Source organism: Petromyzon marinus, chromosome 35 (assembly GCF_048934315.1).
Source record: "Petromyzon marinus isolate PM22_M1 ecotype Great Lakes invasive population chromosome 35, UKy_Petmar_22M1.pri1.0, whole genome shotgun sequence".
In the NCBI taxonomy this organism is placed as follows: Eukaryota; Metazoa; Chordata; class Hyperoartia; order Petromyzontiformes; family Petromyzontidae; genus Petromyzon; species Petromyzon marinus.
The window spans coordinates 3,824,035-3,837,059 of record NC_133701.1 but is presented as its reverse complement, the minus strand read 5'-3'; the positions used below and the strand labels follow the sequence as shown (position 1 = coordinate 3,837,059).

General features: G+C 49.5%; 1 protein-coding gene across 2 annotated transcripts in view; it reads left to right on the top strand.

Annotated features, from left to right (window-relative positions):
* The first annotated feature begins 3,095 nt into the window (after window positions 1-3,095).
* The window catches only part of LOC116948872 (zinc finger protein GLIS3-like), a 72,112-nt gene continuing 62,182 nt past the window's right edge, over window positions 3,096-13,025 (top strand). The window contains exons 1-2 of one of the 2 annotated variants that reach the window (XM_032966067.2): window positions 3,096-3,362; window positions 6,164-6,515. In XM_032966067.2, the coding sequence (XP_032821958.2) occupies window positions 6,242-6,515 (274 nt within the window). In that variant the 5' untranslated portion in view covers window positions 3,096-3,362; window positions 6,164-6,241. The remainder of the gene's footprint in view (window positions 3,363-6,163; window positions 6,516-13,025) is intronic. The other variant, XM_032966068.2, reaches the window with a different exon arrangement.

The following is a 13,025-nucleotide window of genomic DNA, read 5'->3' as shown; positions in this document are numbered from 1 at the left end:
CTGCGTGCACGGGATTTCACTCAAGCATAAATACACGAATGCGTTTCTTTAAATGTCAATGACGTTGCTGTAACCCGATGTGAATGCGATCAAGAGTAAAAGTTGAGTAGCTAAAAGGAACATGGCCCTGGTAATGAAATGCAATATTTGTAACGCTGATTCTGCCGCTAGATGCCAGACGTATCACATATACATGTTATAAGGACAGTTAACTGCTACAGTATTAATTTTTTTTTGGTCCTGTGATGTATCAAAGAATGAAGCCGCAGTATAGCGACACACTGAATGGAGCATGGCAAGGTTCACTGCGAAATGTTCTAAAGACGATGTTCATTCGTATTTATTTTACACTCTCACGAGACAATCAACAATAATCGAATTGCTGCTCTCCTGATGTGCTATTGGGCAAGGGTGCCATCAGGGTTGATCACGTGATACTTCTGCCATCTAGTGACCGATCTGAAAAGCAGAGGGACCAAGTGTACAGTACCTCGGTTATTCCCCGTCCACTACGCAATTATCATTTGTTTTAATGAACATCGCATTTACGTAGGTTACAAAAATATAAAGTCTTCACTTATTGAAACAACCACGTATATACGTACCATATATGTATATAACAATGGCTCAACCAATGTGTCAATAAAACTTCCATAAATAAATATTTGTAATAATAATAATAATGAGCGACTTTTCAGGCAATGACCCCTTTGATATTAGGGAGACGATCAGCTGCAGTATCATGTTTCGTCTTTAGCGCAGCGCTGTTGGCGAATGTGCTCACCTTGCGTTATTAGCGTCTTGTGCACCAAGGTCAGGGCAGTAAGACGGGGGGGGGGGGGGGGTTTAACTTTATAAGTTGCAAGAGAGTGCGTGCGGGCCGATAGCACGGTGACTGGAGCTGCGATTGCAGACAAAGTCTCGCGTCTGCGATTACAATTGAGCAGTGGCGAGGGCCAGAATAGAGATGCGATTGAACGATTTCACCCGCGTCATTAGTGATGATAATAATATTAATACTGTGACTTTGTTTAAACATGTAAACACACACACTCATACATATATATGTACATATATCCCGGTCGTTATCCATGCACAGCAAATAAACATTCAGGAAAATCACTTCGAATTCTATAAGAATGAACGTTGCACGATGATTTAAATCTGTTACGATTATTTGGGTATTATTTCACAAGTATAGACACATTTATAGTCACAATGACAAATGCTTCAGTTGAGTATTAAACGGTATACTGTATATTTATGTATTAAAAACAAACGCAACACATCTTTTTGACCGAGCAGACTCAAACCAGAAATGTAACGGACTAACGTTTAGGGGCAACGACTCTTCAGTTGGAAGAGAAAAAACATTCCATAAGCCTCATTAGTTTTTGCACAAAGATGTAACTTTCTGCGTGGGCCGTAGCTGAGAGTGGTTACACTTCAAACCTGTGAACACATTCATACCATATAATAATAGGTTTTACCCATTCTGGCAATAAAACAGTTGTGTTTAGATGTTTACACACCAAACTGAAACCTTTTGCAAGGAAATTATGTCTGCATTAACCACATATACTTGTGGGTGATTATGCAAACAAAAACACACGCTCTGATAGTATATTTATTGTCTTTGAAACTGATTGGTCCACACCAGAGACAGCTTTCTTTACCAGAGAATGTTTTTTTTTGTTGTTGCATGTTCACCACAAGAATATGTGGTTGATGCAGACATGATTCCCTGCAAAAGGTTTTAGTTTGGTGTTTTAACATCTTAACACAACTGTTTTATTGCCAGAAAGGGTCAAACTTCTTTTTATATTTTGATACTGGTAAGAAACGTCCCATGCCCTGTTCATACCGTACATATAAACTCAAAGGTGATCACACGGTTTAACACGTGGGAGGCTTTCGTGACCAATATCATCCATAATTCAGGTTTTTGCGGTCAGATCGCGTAAATATATAAATGTGTCGTTAAACCCGTCACCACCCGACACACCCAATTAAGAAGGTGTGTCACGTAAACAGAACGTGCCAATTCGTTACTAGTACAGCAACACCGGTGTTCACACGGTATATTGTTAAGGCGCTTTGAAGTTTCTATACACTACAGTTAACGCGAGATAAATAATTATAATTGTTACGTTTGTGGCAACATTATTTAAAGTGTTTGAGCTCACCACGGTGTACCGTTGATATCTGTGCTTTGAGGAAGGACCATGTGCCTAAAACACCAGCGCATTATATCCAGAGTGATCCATTTATAGATACCCATTACGATAGCAGGGGGATATTATATAGAAAGCGGCGTTTTATTTCAATGCCTCAATATGTCTCCCACCAATCTCAACATACGCGTTAGACACTTGACCATGTTCCTCTGTAAAATATGGACCCATCACTTTCACCGTAATAAAATATCTTTAGAGGGGCGGGGGAAGAAACATTTATATAAATCAGTGGGGTATCTATAAATGGATCAATCCGAACGGGGCTAAAATGTCTCACTCTATACAGTATTTTGAAACGCTGCTAGGGCTGGATTGGAGGATGGGTAATCGGCGTAAGGCACTACCACGAGAGTACATGGTGCGCCTATACACAATCTGATTTATTGGAACACATTTATAGAAATATATTTATATTAAAGTCACAAAAAACGAGGACAGAGTAAGGTGAGAATAACGCGACTTCGCCAAGCGTTTCGGACTATTCCGACTTAAGTTCACGGATCGCCGACTCTGCAGATACTTCTTTTTACACAGCGATGTGAGTAACAAAAACGCGCCGAGCCCATTGCCATCGATCGTCGCAATGTCACCACCACCAGCACAGCGGTGCCCGGAGCGGCGATCGTCTGTCTGCTCCCATGCAGCACCCCTCCCTGTCCGTGGGTCCGGTAGCCCCCGTTAGCCCCCATCCCTCCTCTCTCTCTCTCTCGCTCTCTTGGCGGCACTAAGCCCGCCAAAGCACGGGGTGCCTCGCGTCCCCTCGCTCCGACCTCCCCTCCCTAGCGACCCCTCTCCCCATCGGTGCAGATCGCCCTCCTCCCTCTCCTCCTCCTCCTCCTCCCCCTCATCCCCGCTCGCTCTCTCTCTCTCGCCGGAGCAACCAGCGAACACGGCTCCCTCCAACCCACCAACACCGCCTCCTCCCTCACCTCCCTCCCTCCCTCCCTCAAAGCTCTGCTCCCCAACCGTAAACTCCGGAGCCACATGCCACACTCCGCAGCAGCAGCGATAGTGGCGGCAGTGGCGGCGTGCGTTGCAAGGCACGGGTCGGGGTGGCGAGGTCAGCCTCCGGCGAGACGGGAGCGCAGAGATTCGCCGATCTGAAGACCCATAAACGACTCGCTGGTAGGTGTCGTCTCATGACATGCTTAGCCGTCCTATGTCTGTCTGTCTGCCTATCTGTCCGTTCAGTCAACGTATCTGTCTGTCTGTCCATCCGTGCGTTCATCTGGCAGCCTGCGGGCATATTCGTCCTAGTCTCTACCTGTGTATATTGTTCTGTTCGGTTATCCATCCGTCCGTCCGTCTGCGTATCCGTCTGCCCACCCGTTCATACATCAGCCGGTCTGTCCGTGTATCTGTCTGCATGTCTTGTCACCCCGTCATGCCCGCTCTGCTGCGATGCAGGTGCATCATCCCGCGTGTTACATTGCATCGTTTCATTCCGTCCGATCTCACCACCCCCCCCCCCCCCATCAACACCGCGAAACGCGCCCCGTGTCACCATCTGACTCTTTGAGACGATGGGATGTGGGGGCCGCTCTGGGCTGGATGTCTTTGCGCAGGGACGAGCCCCGGATTAACGTCGAGGGAGGTTCCAGGCAGGTGGCGTTCGCGTCGCCGTTACTTGTAGATTGACAACCACACCTCGCTCGCGCACGGGAATGCACTCAATGCCTTATCGGGACGTTTGTCAATGTGCTCATGACGATAGAGAGGGGGGAAAAAAACCATTATTATCATAATCGACAACAACAACAGCATCATCATAACAGATGAATAGTCCAGTTCGGGAGTCCGTAACAACAACGTGTAGAAGGCGTGCACCTACACACTCCGTCTCGGTGCATTTGTGCAAACAAAAACAAAAAAAGTCCTAAAGAAAATCTCGATTGAAAACGAAATTCTTTAGAACCGCTTTTTTGTCGTGTTTAGTTTGATGTTCTTGCCCCGCGCCTACCGATTAGCGCGGTTGGCTGCGTACGGTGCGAAAGAAGTTCAGTACAAGTGTTTTATATTCTGGCCCTCTCGTCTCAGTTCACCGTCAAAATACATTCGCGAGACGTGATAGGCGACTGTGGGCTTTGTGTGAATATCAGTTGATGGCAACTGCTATTCGCTTCTTTTTGTCGCCTGCATCTCTTCTCCCCTGCTGTTTCCTCACGACCCCTCCACACATACCGACATACTCTACAAAGATAAAGATTACCCTATAGCCTGAGCAGACTGTAGGGGCAAGTGCTTTTTGCAAGCATCCACGAAGGCCGGCACGGCACGCGAGGGGGGTGGGTGGCCAACAACACGCCCAGCCGCCTTTGTCTCCCCAGTGGCGATGTTTACACACCACACCAGGTACTAATTTGAGGCTGAGTCGACCTATGGGAGGCCCAGGACCGAGTCAGATAATCGTCACTGGCATTGACCGTGAGCGGGAATTGAACTCGGGTCGCCGGGTTCGTAGCGCAGCGTAGCGCTAACCGCTACGCTACGGCACCAACCTCGCGTGCACGCTCACTTACTTGCTCAGCCGTGGCAGCTGATGAGTGTTAAAAATCACGTAACCTGTCTGAGTCGCTCCCTGTTATGAAATGACCAGTGGGATAAATGTTAACATCGGAGGCGTGACCACGGCTGCAAAGTCGTAAATTGTTATTGTGCTCTTTCATGGATTTCGTGTTTCGTTATCCGCGCCTCCGATCATCGCGGTTGGCTACGTAGCAAAAGAAACTCAACAAACGTGCGTGCGTACCCGAGGCGAATACACGCCCGTGTGTGCACAAGTCGTAAACGTTGACAGAAGCAGAAAAAACAACTCAACTATGTTAATTGAGCGGCAAAATGTTACGTGAAAATATGCGATTTGACAAAACCCATGATGATGATGATAAGGATGATGCAGTGTCTTTGCTTTATGTAAATACAATACAAAAGGCATCGATGTACCGTCCGTTGTCAATCTACTGCTGGATGAATGTCTTCTTTGTAGTAGCATGTTATGACTCAGCTCGGAGCAACCTGCATCGGGATTGGACAGCTTTTTATCGGCTTTAGCGTCACACGTTCACGGGAGTGGAATTTCCTGGTTCACTGATGATGATGACGCGGCTAGGATATGCGTGTTCACCACGAAACTCCAAACGATGTCGAACTTGTGAGTTCTCATTGCGCCATTAATGAAACCAATTAACCTCCAAGCCGTATGTGCATCGTGACAAACAATGTTTTAATTGGTATTAACAATTGTTTTTGTTGTACCATTATACACGACTGTATGTGTGATATAGCCCTTCATTAGGATATCATTAGAATTCATAACATTCGCTCAGTCACCAAATATAAGGTGACATTGACGATTATGATGATAACACCCACTCACCCAATCTTCCACCCACCCACCAACCCACTCACCCAATCTCCCACTCACTCACCCACCCAATCACTCACCCACTCACTCACTTACTTACCCACCCACCCAATCTCCCACTCACTCACCCAGTCCTCAACCCACTCTTCAACCCACTCACTCACCCACTCTTTCACCTACTCACCCACCCAATCTCCCACTCACTCCCCCACTCACTCACTCACCCACTCCCTCATTCACTCACCCATTACCTTTGACGGTTACAGTGCATGTCATGCATACGCATTCAATAAAAACACACTTTCAGCTGAATTAAAATATGCTTAACTTCATAAATATGCCACTGATAAGAAAACACAATGATGACTCTCCCTCTCTCTCTCTGAGAACGATGACGGTGATAACGATTACGACAGCACGATGGTAATGATCGTGATGATAGTGCGTTGGGTGTGAATCACACACCACGGCCACGCACACATCGCACACGACTACCCACCAACCACCACCACCACCCCCCGTAGCAACCCCACCAATGTCTCGTGCTTCCTGTCCTCGGCAGGTCCTCCCTCCTCCGGCCGCCACAACCGCCCCGTCCAACCCACGCCGTCTCCCTCAATGAAGCCGTAGGCGCCCGGCAATGATGATGAAGAGAGCTCTGAGTGACGGCTTCGGCCGCGGCGCCCTGGCGGGGACCCCGGCGGGGACCCCAGCGGGGACCCCAGCGGGGAACCCAGCCGGGACGCTGAGCGCGGGGGGCGTGGAGGCGCGGGTACCCCACGCGCAGCGACGCGAGTTGTGGTCCCAGCCCCCTGCGGAGGGCTTGAGGCCCCCCCCGGGCTACGTCGCTCACAGGAGCCCCCAGGCCGGGAGAGTTCGAAAACCAGAGGAGGCGACGCACGGCTCATCGAAAGGTAAGGGGGAGGGAGGGAGGGAGGGAGGGAGGGGGGGGGGGAGGGAGGGAAAAGTGGTGGTGGTCGCACATATTCACGGTGGTGAAATGTTAACAACCTCCCCTGGTATGCAGGAGGTCATGGGTTCGATCCCGACCCTGACGCCTGCTCTATATTTTGGAGTGTCTCTCCCCGTGACCGCGTGGATATTTCTCCGGGTTCTCCGCTTCTTCCCTCCACATTTAGAAACAACGTGCGTTTAGAGTGTTGGGCTGCTATACATTTACACGTGGTAAGCCGCTTCGTTGAGTGATCATTTGTGGCCAGGTCGCTTCTGAAAAAAAGAGCTATATAAGCTCAGCTGACCTTACCTGGTAAAATAAAAAATAAAAATGTAGGTTAGTTGTATTCATTGCGGTGCTCAATGGGGGCCCTACCCATGGTTCGATTTTAGCTGAAGCGATTACCCAAAAATATAATCCACGCCCGGTCGCACCGCATCTAGGATACCTACCTCTCGCTAGGGATCTGGCTATTGTCACGTGCACCTCAGGAGCGGGCGTATCTCGACAACATCATCAACAACAACAATAATAATAGGTCTCCTCATCAGCCATGGAAAATAAACTGCGGCATGAAGAAGACCTTTCCAAACCGCCTGCCATATCTCACAATCCTACGGTTTAATAAATCAAACTTACGATGATTATTCGGCGAGTGATAAAATGACCCAGAATGTGCAATCATTCCGGTATTCTTACTCGTTTCAGTAATATTCCGATGAGACATTAAACTCGGTCCAACAGCCATCTAAGCAAACCTCACATCTCTTCAACGCCACATTGGCCTTAAAAGTAAAAACAATATATAAATAGGCGACGTTCCTGGCCAGGACCCTTCTTCATAGCACCTCCGGTTAGCACGGTTGGCTATGTACGGTGCTAAAAGAAGTTCAACGTACATACGCAGCAAATAAAGGTCTCCGCTGCCGTGCAGACAGATAATCTATAGCACCTTCAATGATCTCCCTCGCGCACGCATTTGTTTACAGATGACACGACGCATGCCGTGCGAGCCCTCGACGGCTAATTAAACAGAGCGATGCTCCGCAAAGCAAACGGAACGAGCCGCTTTCAAACTGCTCACGAGTGCGCGTTGTGTGCTTATGCTCAGATAAAGATTAAAAAACAAAAATATATTATCCCCCCCCCGCTTTTTGTTCTCCGGGAAAACACGGGGGAAGTGAATGGGCTCAGGTGGCCCGATCTTAGCGATGGGGGGGGGGCGGCTCATCTCAGCGACTGGTGGAAGGGCATTAGAACAACCTCACTTCAATCAGCTGAACAAACCGCTTACACGAGCCGCGAAAACCACTTTCCACTCGTTATCATCAGAGCTGTGCCGTGCGAAGCAGCGAGTCTCCGTGTCGATCCGCGCGGGGCTGCGCTACTCGAGGCGGCGCGCGCGCGTGTGTGTGTCTTTGTGTGTGTCTGTGTGTGTGTATGTCTGTGTGTGTGTGTCTGTGTGTGTGTCTGTGTGTGTGTCTGTGTGTGTGTGTCTGTGTGTGTGTCTGTGTGTGTGTGTCTGTGTGTGTGTCTGTGTGTGTGTCTGTGTGTGTGTCTGTGTGTGTGTCTGTGTCTGTGTGTGTCTGTGTGTGTCTGTGTCTCTGTGTGTGTGTCTCTGTGTGTGTCTCTGTGTGTGTCTCTGTGTGTGTCTCTGTGTGTGTGTCTCTGTGTGTGTGTCTCTGTGTGTGTGTCTCTGTGTGTGTCTTTGTGTGTCTGTGTGTGTGTCTTTGTGTGTTTTTGTGTGTGTCTGTGGGGAGCGGCAGTGTAGCGGTTAGCGCGCTGCTTGGCAAATCCCGGCCATCCGAGTTCGATTCGCGCTCACGGCCACCAACGCCAGTGACGATTATCTTGAACCGGTCATGGGCCTCCTCCCCCCTAGGTCGACTCAACCTTATATGAGTACCTGGTGCCATGTGTCAACATCGGCACTTGGGAGACAAAGGCGGCCGGCCGTGGTCTTGGTCACCCACCCCCTCGTGTGCTCGCTAACATCACTTGCACCAACAGTCTCTTCATGCCATACGGGGGGGGTTGTCTTGCCGAGCTACGGCAGTGCCTCTGCCCACTCTACCAAAAACATCTCTCGTATTTCCGTACACGTCTTTGCCCTCAAAGCTACATCATAACGCCACTCCTGCCTCTTGTGTTGTTGTTGTTGTCATTGCTGCTTGCACTGCACAAATGAGAGAGATGGTGCCGCCCAACTCAACAATGTCCACCTTGACTGTTCGCCGTCTGCCGCGTGGTGTCGCGGTCGTTGGAGGCGGCTGCGCGCCGCGAGTGTCACGCCGCTGTCAAATTTAAACCATTCCCCCTTCTCCTATTACCCTCCCACGTCAAAGTCCTCATCGTTACTCCTCCATCCCGCTCCTTCCACCACCCCCCCCCCCCCCGGTCGTTATAAATCAGAGAGGTGGTGGCCGTCGTCTCAGTAATTAGGCATCACAATTAATTTGTCTGGTGTGTTGTTGTGTGATGTGGGGAGCGGTGGTGCAGCGGTTAGCGCGCTGCTCTACGAACCCAGCGACCCAAGTTCGATTCCCGCTCACGGCCAACACCCAGTGACGAATATTTGAACCGGTCCTGGGCCTCCCCTAGGTCGACTCAGCCTCAAATGAGTACCTGGTGCGGTGTGTAAACATCGCTGCTGGGGAGACAAAGGCGGCCGGGCGTGGTGCTGGCCACCCACCCCCTCGCGTGCCGTGCTTGCCCCAACAGCTTGTTCAGACTATACGGGGGATCTTTGTCTGTGGTGTTGTGTGCGTGGCTGAGACCCGGTCGTGTCACGCGCTGCCTGCTCCATCTGTGCATCTCCGATTAGCACGGTTGGCTTACGTACGGTGCGAAAAAAGTTCACCGTATATACGTGCAACCCGTGTTTTTTATTGTTGTTGTTGCGATGTACTTGATTCACCTTGTGTGAATGCACCGTTTATGTTTGCATCCTTGCCCCTAGTTACGGCGTCTTGTGATGTATCGACTATTTCGACACGCTGTATATACACAAACGATATCGTATTTTTTTTTATAGGATACGGTGGAAGCTCAGGTTAAGACTCGGGGGCTGGACTCTCGTCAATGTCTCAAATTATATTTTATTGGGACCTACTTAACTGTTAGCAGACTCGGACAGGCTTTTAAGTCACCATATAGTATTTTTAAATATACGATAATGATGCAACACACGGCGATCTGTGTTCAAAACGACTTGAAAATGCACCCATTAGCCCCGCGCCTCCACGGATCTCTTTAATGCAGAAATAATTTCCTGAAGAAAAAGAAACCCAGTCGGCTGAAACGCGATCGTTCATAACTATCAGTGAAGGTTTAAAACAAACGCCTGCAATTATCTTTAATCAACCTTTTTGTACTGTTTAAGCCCACCGAATAGGATAACGTTGTTAATAATACTCTACGCTAAGTGGAGGTGACATCACCACGGCGCTTGTGCCAGGCTCAGTGCACTTTCAGGCCACATGAAGTGCTGGCAGGTCACGGGACAGACTCAGGTTACATGGGTTGAATGTCTGAGATGACCGGCAGATGCACCACCTGCGCCTCCCTACGATGCCAACTTGCGGTGTTTTTAGCCGCCCGGCGCTCCGCTCGTTGTTACGAGCGTCGCTCCTCTGCCCTCCGTCGTTGTTGGACGAGGTGCGACTGCCTCCCAACTGCCCAGCAGCAGCAGCAACAACAACAACAGCGTCCTTCGCGAGCCTCCTCCACAGTGCGGGCGCAAACACACGTCCCGCTACACGCGTTGTGAAGTGTGAAACGCTTGATACTGACGTTAACGTTCATACGGTGACCAGGCAAATCTGATGCCTGCTCTCCGTGAGAACCCCTACGCCGTATTTAATGTCTGTAATTGCCTTCAGACGCTACGTAATTGTCTGCACTGATTATATCTCATTTTGTATCGTGGAATAGACATCTGACAGTGGAGGGGGGGGGGGATACTGACCATTATACTAACGAGGAGTGTGATAGGTTTCGACAGTGATGCCTCTGAAGGGACCGCGAGCTGGTGTCAAAAGTCGAAAATTACCGTGAATTCGCCCGGACTCGTTGAATGTCTAAAGCTCAGCAGGCATTTTCAGCCCAGTGAGTGCTGCTTGGATGCACCGCTACCTTAGGGAGAGAAAACAAAAAACACGTGCGTTGTTTTCTTAGACTGTGAGGTAGCCATGTGATGGCAGTATAGCAATAGATTGAATCCATCTGTGCGGATATTTTCCTCGTATAGGTGGGGGGGGGGGGGCGGGAGTGGGGGGAGGGGGAGGTTCCTGGTACATACTCACGATTTTCCCCAACGTGCCATTAATGGAATCGATGGGATAGGTACAACAATCCCCAAGCAGGATCCTCCTGAAATACATGCCTTGAATAACAAAGCGCATTATCACGATGGTGATGATGATGATGATGACGATAACCCTGAAACCAAGCCCCGACCCCTTAAGTACATCAGAGCGTGTCTCATTAAACATCAATGCACCGTGGTCGTGGGGAACGAGGAACCAAACACTGAGCTTAAACCAACACGCGCCTGCGTGCAGCGTGACGCGCCCACTCGTGTACCTGCGTGCACCTGCCACCTGTGTGTACCTGTGTGTACATGTCACCTGTGTGTATATTATTTCATATGTATATCACCTGTCTGTGTGTGTGTACCTGTGTGGTTGTGCATGTATCTGTTATCCGTACGTGCATCACCTATGTAATTCCAGCCACCTTCGTCAGTCACGGTATGCGTGTACTCGTTGTGTACCCATGTTGGATGGATGTTGTGTGCCGCACAATCTGATAACTGTGTTAGATTCATACTGTGCGCAGGAAAATTTAAATGTATCGATTAATATGCACAATAAAATAAAATCATTCGCAGTCCTTTATCCATTGACTGCTGGATAAACGTCTCCCCAAGCCACGTCGGCTGTGAGGGTTGTTTGTCCAAACTTCACCACCCTTGCCGATTCTGATTGGTGAAGGGGGACCCAGGACCGGTTCGGATATCCGCACCTCCGTTTGGCACGGTTGACTACGTACGGCGCGTAAGAAGTTCAACGTACACACGTACAGATATCACTCGCCACTGATGGTAGCAGTGACTTGGAATTGAATTCCGGTCACACCAAGTTCACTGCGTGACTGCTCCACGCACTATACGCGATATGCGAAGGTTGACTGGTGTCACTCGTAGACTAGGCTGAGTCTCATGCTCCAGGTTGCTCTGGGTCTCGTGCTAAACACGTAAACCGGTGTTCATCATTGCAAGGCCCGCGGGCCAATGGCTTTAGTGGGGCCGCCGACAATAGACAACACGTGACAACACCCCTCCATCATCACCATCGTGCTGCTTTCAAACCCCCAATGGTTTCACAGTGTGTGGCGGCCTTCACGCTAATGATGTCTTATCGGCGAAAGTGTCCTCCTCTGAATAAATGTGTGAAGAACACTGACATACACAATCCCCATCATCAGTGAACCGAGTTATTCACCTCTCCTGGAGTGTGACTTTAAAGCCAATAGAAAGTGGGTGATGCCATTATTTGTGTGTGTACATATATACACACGTGGGGAGCGGTCGTGTAGTAGTTAGCGCGCTGCGTTATGAACCCGGCGACCCGAGTTCGATTCCCACACACGGCCAACACCAGTGACGATTATTTGAACCGATCGTGGGCCTCCCCTAGGTCGACTCAGCATCGAATGAATACCTAGTGCGGTGTGTAGTAAACATCGCCACTAGGGAGACAAAGGCGGTCGGGAATGGTGCTCGCCACACACCCCCTCGTGTGCCCTTTCGGATTTCATCGGTGCAACTCGCTAACAGCACTTGCCCAACAGTCTGTGAAGCCTATACGGGGGATCTTTGTCTTGATATATCATCTGAATCTTGTTTTTATTACACCACTCATCCCTGCGGCGAGAATTTTTTTTTACATTTGAACAATCGTGCGTTTTAACCACGGGCGTTTTTCAAGGGCCACTTCTCTCGCTGATCGTCGCTGTTATTTTTCTCTCTCTCTCAAAAAAAAACCGAACCGTGACCCTTTTACAACTCCGTAGCCACTGCAATAAATCCGTCGTACCCTCGCACAGCGGCGGTGGCGGCAGCAGTAGCAGCCCCGTGTGCCCGCACTCCCTCATTGGGGTTTTCCATCATCTCCGAATCTCGCTCGCTCTCTCCCTCTCTCTCACGGCTCAGCAATGCACTAATGGGACATTCCTGAAATGTAAGTGACATTAATGTAGGGCACAGTGTGCCCACTGTGCCAGGCGGAATGTCACTTTACTTGGTTAACAATTAACGCACCCAATCAAATGGAAGTGCCGCGGTCCCTTCTAATCGCAAAATCAGAGCTCAGGGCGAAGGTGGCCGCGATTGACTCTGGGGCGGGGAGGGGTAGCGCTGTGTAACAACAGCACAGAGCCAGCACTGATGAGAGCCCGAGTCAGAATC